We start from the raw sequence: 12541 nt of genomic DNA on the forward strand, positions 1-12541 counted from the left end.
CCGGTTTGGGAGTTAGAGCCGGATTTCACTTTAGGCAAACTAGTTCCTTAAGAAACTTGACTTCGAGGCGTTAATGCTCCAAAATCACCAAACGGCGTCGGTTGAGCACAAAACTTGGCACACGCGACCGCCTAGGCACGAGAGACTTGTGGGAGAAGACGGGGCTCGAATCGGGTTCCCGGTTTGGGAGTTAGAGCCGGATTTCACTTTAGGCAAACTAGTTCCTTAAGAAACTTGAATTCGAGGCGTTAACGCCCCAAAATCACCAAACGGCGTCGGTTGAGCACGAAACTTGGCACACGCGACCGCCTAGGCACGAGAGAGTTTTGGGAGCAGACGGGGCTCGAATCGGGTTCCCGGTTTGGGAGTTAGAGCCGGATTTCACTTTAGGCAAACTACTTCCTTAAGAAAATTGAATTCGAGGCGTTAACGCCCCAAAATCACCAAACGGCGTCGGTTGAGCACGAAACGTGGCACACGCGACCGCCTAGGCACGAGAGACTTGTGGGAGAAGACGGGGCTCGAATCGGGTTCCCGGTTTGGGAGTTAGAGCCGGATTTCACTTTAGGCAAACTAGTTCCTTAAGAAACTTGAATTCGAGGCGTTAACGCCCCAAAATCACCAAACGGCGTCGGTTGAGCACGAAACTTGGTACACGCGACCGCCTAGGCACGAGAGAGTTTTGGGAGCAGACGGGGCTCGAATCGGGTTCCCGGTTTGGGAGTTAGAGCCGGATTTCACTTTAGGCAAACTAGTTCCTTAAGAAACTTGAATTCGAGGCGTTAATGCTCCAAAATCACCAAACGGCGTCGGTTGAGCACGAAACTTGGCACACGCGACTGCTTGGGCATGAGAGACTTGTGGGAGAAGACGGGGCTCGAATCGGGTTCCCGGTTTGGGAGTTAGAGCCGGATTTCACTTTAGGTAAACTACTTCCTTAAGAAACTTGAATTCGAGGCGTTAACGCCCCAAAATCACCAAACGGCGTCGGTTGAGCACGAAACTTGGCACACGCAACCGCCTAGGCACGAGAGACTTGTGGGAGAAGACGGGGCTCGAATCGGGTTCCCGGTTTGGGAGTTAGAGCCGGATTTCACTTTAGGCAAACTAGTTCCTTAAGAAACTTGAATTCGAGGCGTTAATGCTCCAAAATCACCAAACGGCGTCGGTTGAGCACGAAACTTGGCACACGAGACTGCCTAGGCACGAGAGACTTGTGGGAGAAGACGGGGCTCGAATCGGGTTCCCGGTTTGGGAGTTAGAGCCGGATTTCACTTTAGGTAAACTACTTCCTTAAGAAACTTGAATTCGAGGAGTTAACGCCCCAAAATCACCAAACGGCGTCGGTTGAGCACGAAACTTGGCACACGCGACCGCCTAGGCACGAGAGACTTGTGGGAGATGATGGGGCTCGAATCGGGTTCCCGGTTTGGGAGTTAGAGCCGGATTTCACTTTAGGCAAACTAGTTCCTTAAGAAACTTGAATTCGAGGCGTTAATGCTCCAAAATCACCAAACGGCGTCCGTTGAGCACGAAACGTGGCACACGCGACCGCCTAGGCACGAGAGACTTGTGGGAGAAGACGGGGCTCGAATCGGGTTCCCGGTTTGGGAGTTAGAGCCGGATTTCACTTTAGGCAAATAGTTCCTTAAGAAACTTGAATTCGAGGCGTTAATGCTCCAAAATCACCAAACGGCGTTGGTTGAGCACGAAACTTGGCACACGCGACCGCCTAGGCACGAGAGACTTGTGGGAGAAGACAAGGCTCAAATCGGGTTCCCGGTTTGGGAGTTAGAGCCGGATTTCACTTTAGGCAAACTAGTTCCTTAAGAAACTTGAATTCGAGGCGTTAACGCCCCAAAATCACCAAACGGCGTCGGTTGAGCACGAAAGTTGGCACACGCGACCACCTAGGCACGAGAGACTTGTGGAAGAAGACGGGGCTCGAATCGGGTTCCCGGTTTGGGAGTTAGAGCCGGATTTCGGTCTAGTCAAAATTATTTACTAAACTATCTTTCTAATTATATAGTAGTCAATTTTTTTTTATATTTTTCTATAATTAAAATATTAACACCATTATATGATTATTAATTATTTTTATCTTGTTTTTTTTCAGATATTTCCTGAGTAGCAGCTTGCTTCTTGTGGAATGTGGGCGTACAAAGATTATTACCAACTTTTTTTTTTGTAACCCGTCGCAAACTTGTGAATAACATCAAGACGAAAACTTTTGGTTTTGATTTTGATTTATGTTATTTAAATTTGTGAATAACATTATGTATGTAGTATGCGACATTATGTAGTGGCATAATTTTTGTTTTTATGAATTTTTATTTCTGTATTGTTATGAATGGAACAACATTATGAATTTTTATTATTTGTCAACTTTTGTTTATGTATGTATTTATATTATTATGTATTTTTTGGATTTTTTTATAGTTATTTTTCATTTAATACAGGTTATTTTAATTTTTTTAATAATTTCCCAGCAGGTTTTTTTTTTTTTTTTTAATTTTTTGAGACGGCATAATAACCCGTCGCAAAAACATTTTTGGAGGCTTTTGCGACGGTAGACATACTGTCGCAAAAGCTACGAAATTTAATTTAAAATAAAACCTTTAGCGACGGCTCAGGCTGCCGTCGGCAATAGTATAAGCAACGACACTTTTAGCGACGGCCTTCTTGCCGTCTCAAAAACCTTTTTTAGCGACGGAAATACTGAGCCGTCGCAAAAAGTCAGATTTTCTTGCATTATTGGCGACAGAACATTGCCGTCGCAAAAAAGACAGCCTCCCGTCGCAAAAAACAATGGCGACGGCACTTACCGTCGCTAAATCCCTTTTGCAACCCCCTCTGTCGCGACCCCCCCTTGCCGTCGCAAAAGGTATTAGCGACGTCTCACGGACCATTTGCGACGGCGTTTTGCCGTCGCAAAAAACACTTTTTCCTGTAGTGCCCGAAATGTGGCTTCCCACAACTTGAACATGTCGGCTTAGTTCCACTTTCCTGCCTTAGGTTGCTTGAACTGCCGACGTTCGCTTTCTTCTTGGTACCAAATTGTGCTCGGCGATTGTCATAATTTTGCCTCTTCCTTTGGCCCTCTCCTGAACTCTGATATCTGTTCTTCAAGTTAGCTTCGGCCAGAATGGCTTTGTCTAGTACTCTGGCGTAAGTCGGTATATTGAGCATATTAACTCGGTCTTGTATCGGTCCACGAAGCCCACTTTCGAATTTCCTAGCCTTCATATATTCATCATTGACCATGTGGGGTGCATATCTCACCAACTCGGTAAAGGCATGGTCATATTCAGCTACTGTTCTATTACCTTGTGTCAAATTCTGGAATTCGGTAGCCTTGCGATTTCGAACACTTAAGGGAAAGTGCTTGGTGTAAAACAACTCAAAAAATCATGTCCAGGTCAAGTTTGGATTGCCTTCTCGAACCATCATCCACCATCTGCGAGCGTCGTCATCTAGTGTAAGGGCTGCTAATGTCACCTTCTAGGTGTCGGTGCTGGGAAAGATCTCAAACAGCTTTTCCATTTCCAAAACCCACGCTTCAACCTTCATCGGCTCTATACCCCCTTGGAATCTCGATGGCTTCATTTTCTTGTACTCTCTGATCAAAGCTATCGTGCCGTCCCCATATAAAGCTGGTTGTGGGAGCACTTGTGGTACTGGAGGAGGTGGAGGCGGAACTGCATTTCGGCCGTTTGTCTGCTCGGCCTGAGTCGATGTAGCACTAGCGTACTACTGTCTTGCCTGCCTTAACTCGCGGACCAAACCTTCAACTAACCTCTCCAGTCTGTCCAATCTGTCCTCAGACTGATCTCGGCCACCTGGAGGTCTACCTCTCCTCATGATGCTATGAGTTTGCAAAGTATGACTTTAAAACAAAATGAACAAATAAACACGCAGGCAAGTAACAATTAAGCATGCCGAGATGATTCACACCTTGTTCACATAGCAAGCAATATGATGCAATCCTAACATCCTTCTAAGGGGAAATCCTATGCTCTTTAGGACTCAAAGTGTGTGAATAACGTATACTAAGGAACTTGTGCTCTGATACCATTCTGTCACGACCCAAAACCGCCCCTAGTAGTTTGGTGCCGTGATGGCCAGTAATCTGAGATTACTGAAGGCCAACTTTCAAAATTCACACACGATCAGAGTATAAATATATGGGGCTCACAAGTACGGAAGCAACACATACAAATTAGATTAGTCCATAAGAGCTGTGCGTAAGTCGAACGAAATAACAAACATCTTCACATGGGTTACAACTTAGTTACAAAAGAAGCAAAGTACAAATTACATCTAGATCAAAAGGCTTCTCACGCCAACGTGTGCCAAATAGAAGTATTACAAGTCGAGAAGCATAATTTTCAAGACTGCCGACGCAAATACAAGTCAAGCCGACATAACCAAAAAATCCAAAACAAGCTCGCGAATCACATTTAGGCGTCATCGCCTTCTTGCTCATCACCTACATATATATAGAGAGGGTGAGTTTGGATACTTAGTGAATGATATAATTAATAAAGGGGTTTGCATGAATAAAAACCGAAGTCCTTTCAAAACAAATACATATCAAAACTCTATATAACAAGGGATGGACCTCGTCCATCTAACAAATCTTCAAGCTTCAAGGGTTGCTTACTAGCATCAACATATTACAAATGCTAACATTCCGGACAAACAAACCCACGCGGTAAACCGTCAGTGGCAAAACAAAACAAAGCAAGGGACATATCTCAACAAGGGTGCTACAAAAGTTTAGAGTCCTCTAGCACAAAGGACCTATGTTACAAAGGCCCGTAGCCTCCTAACACGAGAGTACTGCGAAAGTTTAGAGTCCTCCAGTACAAGGGAATTTCAAAACAAGATGTGCTGTGAAAGTTTAGAGTCCTCCAGCACAAGGGACTTTCAAAACAAGATGTGCTGTGAAAGTTTAGAGTCCTCCAGCACAAGGGACTTTTCGAGGAGATCATCAAAACAAGATAATGATTGATATACAAAATAGGGACAATCATTCATGCTTAACAAATACTTTTCAAAACAAAGCAAAGCAAAGTTCATCAAAACATTGATAACATAGCTTTATTAAAAATACCACTCACTTAGTTCTTCAAATGTCGGGGTCAAGGCAAGTCCCAATCCTACAAACACATGGCAAAGTCTATTGAATGCACTTCTCAAAACAAGTCTTGCATGCATGCAAATCACCTCATCATTTTTCAAAAACTAAGTCAAATCAAGTCAAAACACAGTTCCTTATCGCTGGAAAACAAGCTGGGCAACTATCAGGTCTAGGCCGAGGTCCCACACCTCCTTGCCGAGGTGTGGCCTCGATGGCCACAATCAAGGAAGTGAAGTCGGGAAAAATCTGGGTTTCCCTCTCTTGAAGAACATGACGAACATGAAAAACATGAACATGAGGAAGATGAATGCAAAGATTAAAACTTGCTATTACAAAATCTGGGATTTCATGCTATGAATTCAAAAACATGGACTTGGGTACCCATATTCAGGGATCTTATCAAAACAAACACAAAAACATGGTTCTAGTTGCAAACTTTCGGATCAAACGAGGCTTTTCTTCAAGAACACATGAAAACCATTTTCTCTTTCTAAAACCAACTTTAAATCAATGCTAGATGTGCAGAACAGGTTTGATCGTGCAATGCAGCTAGATGATCAATAAGAACAACAAGAGGTGATTAAGATTCTAACCTCAAAACTCGAATCTAACGGTTCAAGCTCCAACGATCAAGCTTGAAAGTTCACTCTCTCTCTTACTCAAAACTTATCCTTCTCCTTCCCAGAGCCTCTCTCTCTAAAAGACAAGATTTGATACAAAATGATATGTTTCTCTCGACAGTCACTGACTTAACCCTCTGCTGGGACACGTGGCATCGACTGATTGGTTCTACTCAAAAAGGCGACTGACTGACAAGACAAGACTATGACAAAGTGTATTCAACAAGCTAGACGGCAAGGGCACTCCAGCATGTGATGATCTCGGCTAAGGGCAAAGCATCGGCAAGTAGGGTGACAACGACATCAGCTTGGAAGGACAACACTTGACTAAGCTGTGCCACACCTTGGCCTAGATGTGCCACACCTCGGTCTAGGTCATACCATTCCAAGAACAAAATCACTAGGGTGCAAGGATAAACATCTCGGCCTAGATGATACACATCTCGGCCTTGGTGCTGAACACCTCAGCCTAGATAGAGACATCTCGGCAAACATACCAGGGTGAAGATAAAGGTCAACCGAAGTGGTTACAAGATAGTTCTAAGTGTAGAAAGGTTCCAAGGTGTCTAGGCTAAAGATGACCTCGGCAACACACCAGGCAAGAACAAAGTATGCAAGAAACACTCAAGTAAAACAAGACAAGATTTGCAAATGCACATAACAAAACAAGATCATATATAAATGTATGCAAGTATGACTAAGTTGAAGTGAGGGTTGTTACATCACCCCCACTGTCACCAACACAAACTACAACCCTGCCAACCAAGTGCTGTACCATCCTCTGTTCCATTATCCTCTAGCTAAAAAAGATTTTACATACCGAGATTTCTTCATCCGATTTTATTTGCTCAACACAGTATGCTTTTTCTTTCTCATTCTTAACGATTGCCGCTGCCCTCCCAGTTCAACCTCTTGTTCTTATGTTGCAGTTCTCCATATTATTTTTGATTCTTAGCTATGGGTTCTCATTTCACGCCATATCACCGTCGCATTCCACTAATAACTATTTTACGATTGGAACAACTCTATTTTATTTTATTTTTTATTTACTGGTGGTTTGTCCTAACATGATCCGGGTATTACTGACCCAGCTTTACAAGTCACACTTACTTTTACACCTTCATACACTACAAGAAAAAGGACATACAGTGACGTTTTTTTTATGACGTTTTTCAAAAACGTCGTAAAATTATCCAAAATTTTCAAATTCCAAAAAAATTAAACTAAACCATCTCTCGTTTTGTGCCCCGTTATTTCTTTTAAACAGTGGCTCAACTCAAGCCTATGACATTCTTCTATTCAGATTGAACAGACGCGTGACTTCAGAAAGTGAGAGAAATCGAGGCATCGGATCTTCGAGGCGTCGGATCTTCGATCTCCATCAATTCTTCAGTTGTTTGATCCGAAAAATCTTGTTCTACTCGTGATTTGAGCGTATCTCTCCGTGATTGTTCGAATCCCTATGATCTAAATCGATCTAGGGCTCAAGGTTAGGGTTTTCTGATATAGATTTGCTAGGTTTGGGGATGCGGTTGGATCAGGAAATGGTGGGATTGGGGATGCGGTTGGATCCTCTCCAGAAAGCCCACCTTCGCCAGAGATCTGGAGATGAACAAACAAGAGACTGCTGTTCTGGGCTGCCACAGCAAGGGTAGCTGGAGACACGTCTTCTACAAGCTCAGAAAGCTTCTAGTCCGCCCTCATCATAACCTCCCTCAAACCTTCCGGTACGACTCCGTTACTTATTCTCAGAACTTCGACGATGGAATCGGAAAGATCAACACCAGATCCCAACTTAATCATTGATTCATTTGGGCATCCATATCCATCAATCAATGTTGTTTTGGAAAATTAACACCATCATGTGTTCGTGGAAAAATAAAGCTGTAGATCGTCTCAAGATCAAGCTCACGTTTTTGCATCTGCCAAATCGTTCGTTCCTGCCTTCCTTCATTCTTTCTTTCTTTTATTTTTTTTTAAAAATAAAGAAACGAGGGTTTACTACTCTACCAGGGATATCATAGTAATTTCAAGATTATACACTACAAAACGTATTTTTGTGTAGTTGATGTTGGCAAGTAATCGGAAAGCTGAATGATCTGTGAGGTGAAGAAGGGAGGGGAAATGGCGAGTGGAGCATCACCGTCTTGCTTCTTCTGTCAAATCGCCAGCTCTACCACTCTTCTCCACTCAGTTTGATCACACTCTCTCTCTCTCTCTCTCTCCATATATACATACATATGAAAGTTTGTGTAAATATCTTATTTTTACTGATTTATACAAGTTGAGATTGTGCAGGATGAGAAGGCTGTTGCTTTTCAAGACATCAATCCTTCAGCACTCAGGTTTCAAATTATTTATTTATTTATTATAATAGAGCTGTTTTTGGTTACTGTTGAATGTTTTGTTTTCTGTTTGAGTATATATATTCATTGCATAGACAGTTGGGAAGATTTGGAGACCCATTTCAGAATTGGGGTTGTATATTGTATCTGAGATTTTGGGGGTTTCAATTTGATGAAGATTTTAAAACATGATGACAATATGTTTAAAATTTTGGGGGTTTCAAGCTCCTACTCTTGCCTCTATCCACTCCCACCCCTTTGTTTCTGTCGTCATTCTCAAACCTCTCACAAAGGGAGTCCGAGGAATTTGCCAAGTCCTTTAAACCTCTTCATTACCCATTCTTGTGCTGTGCCTCAATCCCTTCACCCACTTTATAAGGGACAAGCATTTGAGTTACACTTAGTCAAGTTCACTTTCAACTGCTGTATCTTCGTCTTCTAGTAGGAGATTGTTATTCTTGAACCACCAGCTCCTTACCTATTATATTGGCCTCAACTGACTTTTTTCCCCCTTTAAAACATTAACACCATCGCCGTTCAACTAAACCCCCCACTTGTTCACCTTTCTCAGCATCCTATCTCATTAATTGTCTTCAACTTGGTACAATTTTTGTATCTGTCTTGATTAATTCTGAGCTGGGTGGGTGAGATATAGCCACCCTAATGCTTCTTGGCAGATGGCTAGTCAAGAGTGTTGGGCAAAATATTACCTCTCTATAGCAGAGGCTAGTGTGTTCAATAGATCTAATGAACATATTTTATAGAAGCCATTTTTGGTTTATTCTTCCTCTTCTTTTTCTGCACCTGTCAGGGAGGGTATATTCATTTTTTGCCCAGGATTTGCGTAAGGAAAGAAATATCTAGTCTTGTATTTAGGAGTGTAGGTGGATACTTTGTTATCTGGCTGTAATTCTCTGTGTAAGCTGTAATAATATCTTATATATTTCGAGAAAACAGAAATTGAGTTGTAGATAGATCTCAATCAAATGAGGTAGAAAGAAGTTTGTTCATCATAATCTCTCATTTCTTTTCAATGTTGTCAAACTCATAAATTTTTACTCTTATGTTAAACTCATGGATATGAATAAACCATGTTATGGCCAGGATGCTTGTGCAGAAATCATTTTCCAGCAAGGAGGAGGAAAAGTCCTCCTTGGATGTGATTATTTACTGTCATTTGTTGCTTGTGATACGTTTTTGGATCACCAAATAAATAACCATTACATGAACAATTCTTGTTGATATTACACAACCACTGATGAACAGTTTGTGATATTGCATGGATTAACTTCTATATTCTGCTTTATCTGTAGAAAAGAAACAATACCATAGAGGAATCTATCCTTTGAAATGTGCTATTATCCAAAAAAAATTATTTTGTGTAGAAAATTTCAGATTTGGCTAGTTTTCTTCTTGGTTCATCATTCAGGATTTTAAACACTGTACTCCAAGGCAAAGTATGAGTGAGATTTTATTCTGGTGGAACCCCACCTGAACACCCTGGACCTGGCTTGGTTTGGTTAAAATGTATGATTTAACATCTATTCAGTCCCTTGGTAAGTTCCCAAATTGGGAACCTATTCATTGGTTTTGCTTTGGGCTTTTATGTTTCTAGACATAGCACAACTATGATTGCCTGTTCTTCTATATTGTGTTTTTTCTAATTATTATTATGTAGACTTCTGATTACCAGTTAGAATTGCTAATTGTGAAGACTTTGGTGAAATTTGTTGATGGCATAGGAAATGATTCTGTCGTCATCTTACAAATTGGATATTCACATATACCCTCATAGCTTTGTTGTCATCATTGTCGTCATAATTTTAATCGGTCCCATTGAATTGTTGTCTAGATAGGCATTATTTAGTAGTTCCTGTGGAGCACATTCCACCCTTCCAAAAGAAGGGTATTTGTACCATTTTTCATAGTTAATGGTTCTCAATGTGCAGTATTGAAGTTGATGTGGTAAAGCAATATTCATTGATAGTTGAGGGGAGATAAAAGTGTAATTAACCCTTTGTCTGCAGGACTGATGATTTCTCTGTGATGAAGAACTGGGTTTCAAGGAATTATTACCCTGCAAGTCATGCATTGGACAATGGGGTTGAATCTGGGTCTGTGAGTGCATTGGGGTATAGGGATTTGCAGTCACTGAGCTTGTCCATGAGCCCTGGCTCCCAATCAAGCTGTGTTACTGGTTCACAGCAGATCTCACCCACTGTTACTGAGTGTGTAGCCATGGAGGGAAAGAAAAGAGGGTCTGAGAAGCTTGATCAGAAGCAGGTTGTCCATAGGAAGTCCATTGATACATTTGGACAGAGGACTTCACAATATAGAGGTGTCACAAGGTTAGTTCTTTAATCTCCTTCCATCTCTTTTCTGTAATATGCTAGATGTTCTTTGTTATTGCATCTGTCTGTCTTTTTATTTTATTATACAAAATGCATACCCTTCTTCCTACATCACTCATTATCCTGTTAGGAATTAGTCACACCTAACCAGGATTGGCTCACAGAAAAACAGAAAAGAATAAATGCATAAGAATTATAAATCACATGCATATACAAAAATACAAGATTTACATAAATTACCCAAAAACGATCCACAAATTCATGATTGCCAAATACTAATTTTCAGGGGGTTATGATATGGAAGCAAAGGCTGCAAGAGCTTATGATTTAGCTGCACTCAAGTATTGGGGCCCTTCGACCCATATCAATTTTCCGGTGGTTCTCTGACCCTCTCATCAGCTTATTTCATCTAACAATTGTTTTGTAACTGACATGGGACTCTGTATATTGATGATTTAGCTGGAAAACTATCAACAAGAACTTGAACATATGAAGAACATGACCAGACAAGAATATGTTGCTCACTTAAGAAGGTATAGTCTCTCCCCTTGTATATTAGACAACAATGTTTGTTTTCTTTGTTTGATGTGTTTTTATCTCTAATATATTGATCTTTGCAGAAAAAGCTGTGGCTTCTCAAGGGGTGCTTCAATGTACAGAGGAGTCACAAGGTCTTACTATTTTTTGCACATACATCTGTTAATCTATAATTTTTATTGGCACGCTTCCTTTAATTATAAGTAGAAGTATATTTGATGTACATCTCGTCGTTCCCAGACCCTGCCCTTCTTTATGGGTCTCTAATTCTGATGTAATCTTCAACAGACATCATCAACATGGACGCTGGCAAGCTCGGATAGGCAGAGTTGCAGGAAACAAGGACCTTTATCTAGGGACATTTAGTGAGTTCCTTTGCATCTTCTCAATTTATTTGGGCAAAAACGTTTTCCCGTAGACATCTAATTGCTAAAAAATCTTCTCATTTCAAATTTTGCCAAGACATTAGTGGTTTTGCTACATAATTTGCTAAAAAAATGCAACTATTTAAATGCAATCTGTGGCTTTCTGTTCTTGTACTGGTTTTGATTTCATTTCGATCTGGTTCTGATTTAACTGCAATTTTCAGGCACCCAAGAGGAAGCTGCTAAGGCCTATGACGTAGCAGCAATAAAAATTTCACGGGGTTAGTGCTGTCACTAACTTTGACTTAATGGGTATTGTGTATTCATTTTGTATTTTGTAGTTTCTGTCAATGAAGTTAGCTTCTGTGAATCCAAGGTTGGAATTTAACATGGATAGTCTCTTGTCAAAAGATGTGAGTATAGAAACTTGTAAAATCAATTTCTTTTATCTATTGTGATGTTTTTTTCCAAAAATAAGATCTGAAGAAGACCCCCTAGTGTTGGGAGAAAACCAATTATTTATAGAAAACCAAAGCAATCCTAATTTCAGAAGAAAACCAACTCTTTAATCAAATCTGGAAATCTGGGATCGCGCGGTCCGCTCGAGCGCCCTTTTCCCCGCTCGAGCGGAGACTTCAAATTCTGTGATTTCATACAGGCTCCACGCTCGAGCGTCGGTTTTGCCGCTCGAGCGGCAAATCACACTATCCAGTACTTTTGCAGGCGACTGCAGAGATGCTGAGAGCTTCCAATCCCCGCTCGAGCGTCCCTTTCCCCGCTCGAGCGGGAAGGCCAAAACTGGAAAAACTGGAAAAAAATAACATGCTCGGACAGGCAATCTTGAAAACATTAGCATCACAAACTTCTCTGAAAAGCACAATTCGGGTTGGATTCGCATCTAAACGCTCATAGCCTTACTGAAATAAAAGTGCGAATAAAATTACAACTCAAAGGAGTTTTGTCAAACGGGATTGCCAATAAATAAAACCTAACAGTTGTTTCCATCTACAATTTGGTTCTTATGGGCCTGTGCTTATATTGAATATGGCTGACTACGAAAAATTTATCGCTATTTTTTAGTTTTTTTATAGGTATTTTTTTAGTTCAATAACGTAAAATTAGCACAATTTAAAAAACAAAGAAAGGGGCTATCACGGCGTTTCTAAAAACGTCGCTAAAT

The 12541-nt window shown here is 41.1% G+C and overlaps 1 protein-coding gene and 1 long non-coding RNA gene across 2 annotated transcripts in view; both read left to right on the forward strand.

Annotated features, from left to right (window-relative positions):
* Positions 1 to 12541, forward strand: part of LOC145806153 (uncharacterized) — a 187393-nt gene that overhangs the window by 52461 nt on the left and 122391 nt on the right. The gene's annotated exons all lie outside the window — the stretch shown is intronic.
* On the forward strand, positions 10146 to 11674 carry LOC145806150 (AP2-like ethylene-responsive transcription factor CRL5). Its single transcript, XM_082902229.1, has 6 exons — positions 10146 to 10456; positions 10746 to 10834; positions 10919 to 10992; positions 11080 to 11130; positions 11285 to 11361; positions 11586 to 11674. The coding sequence occupies exons 2-6, from the start codon at positions 10757 to 10759 to the stop codon at positions 11645 to 11647; spliced, it is 342 nt and encodes a 113-aa protein (XP_082758355.1). The 5' UTR covers positions 10146 to 10456; positions 10746 to 10756; the 3' UTR covers positions 11648 to 11674.

The sequence above is a fragment of the Camellia sinensis genome, chromosome 13 (genome assembly GCF_055761805.1).
Source record: "Camellia sinensis isolate YWXY chromosome 13, ASM5576180v1, whole genome shotgun sequence".
NCBI lineage: Eukaryota > Viridiplantae > Streptophyta > Magnoliopsida > Ericales > Theaceae > Camellia > Camellia sinensis.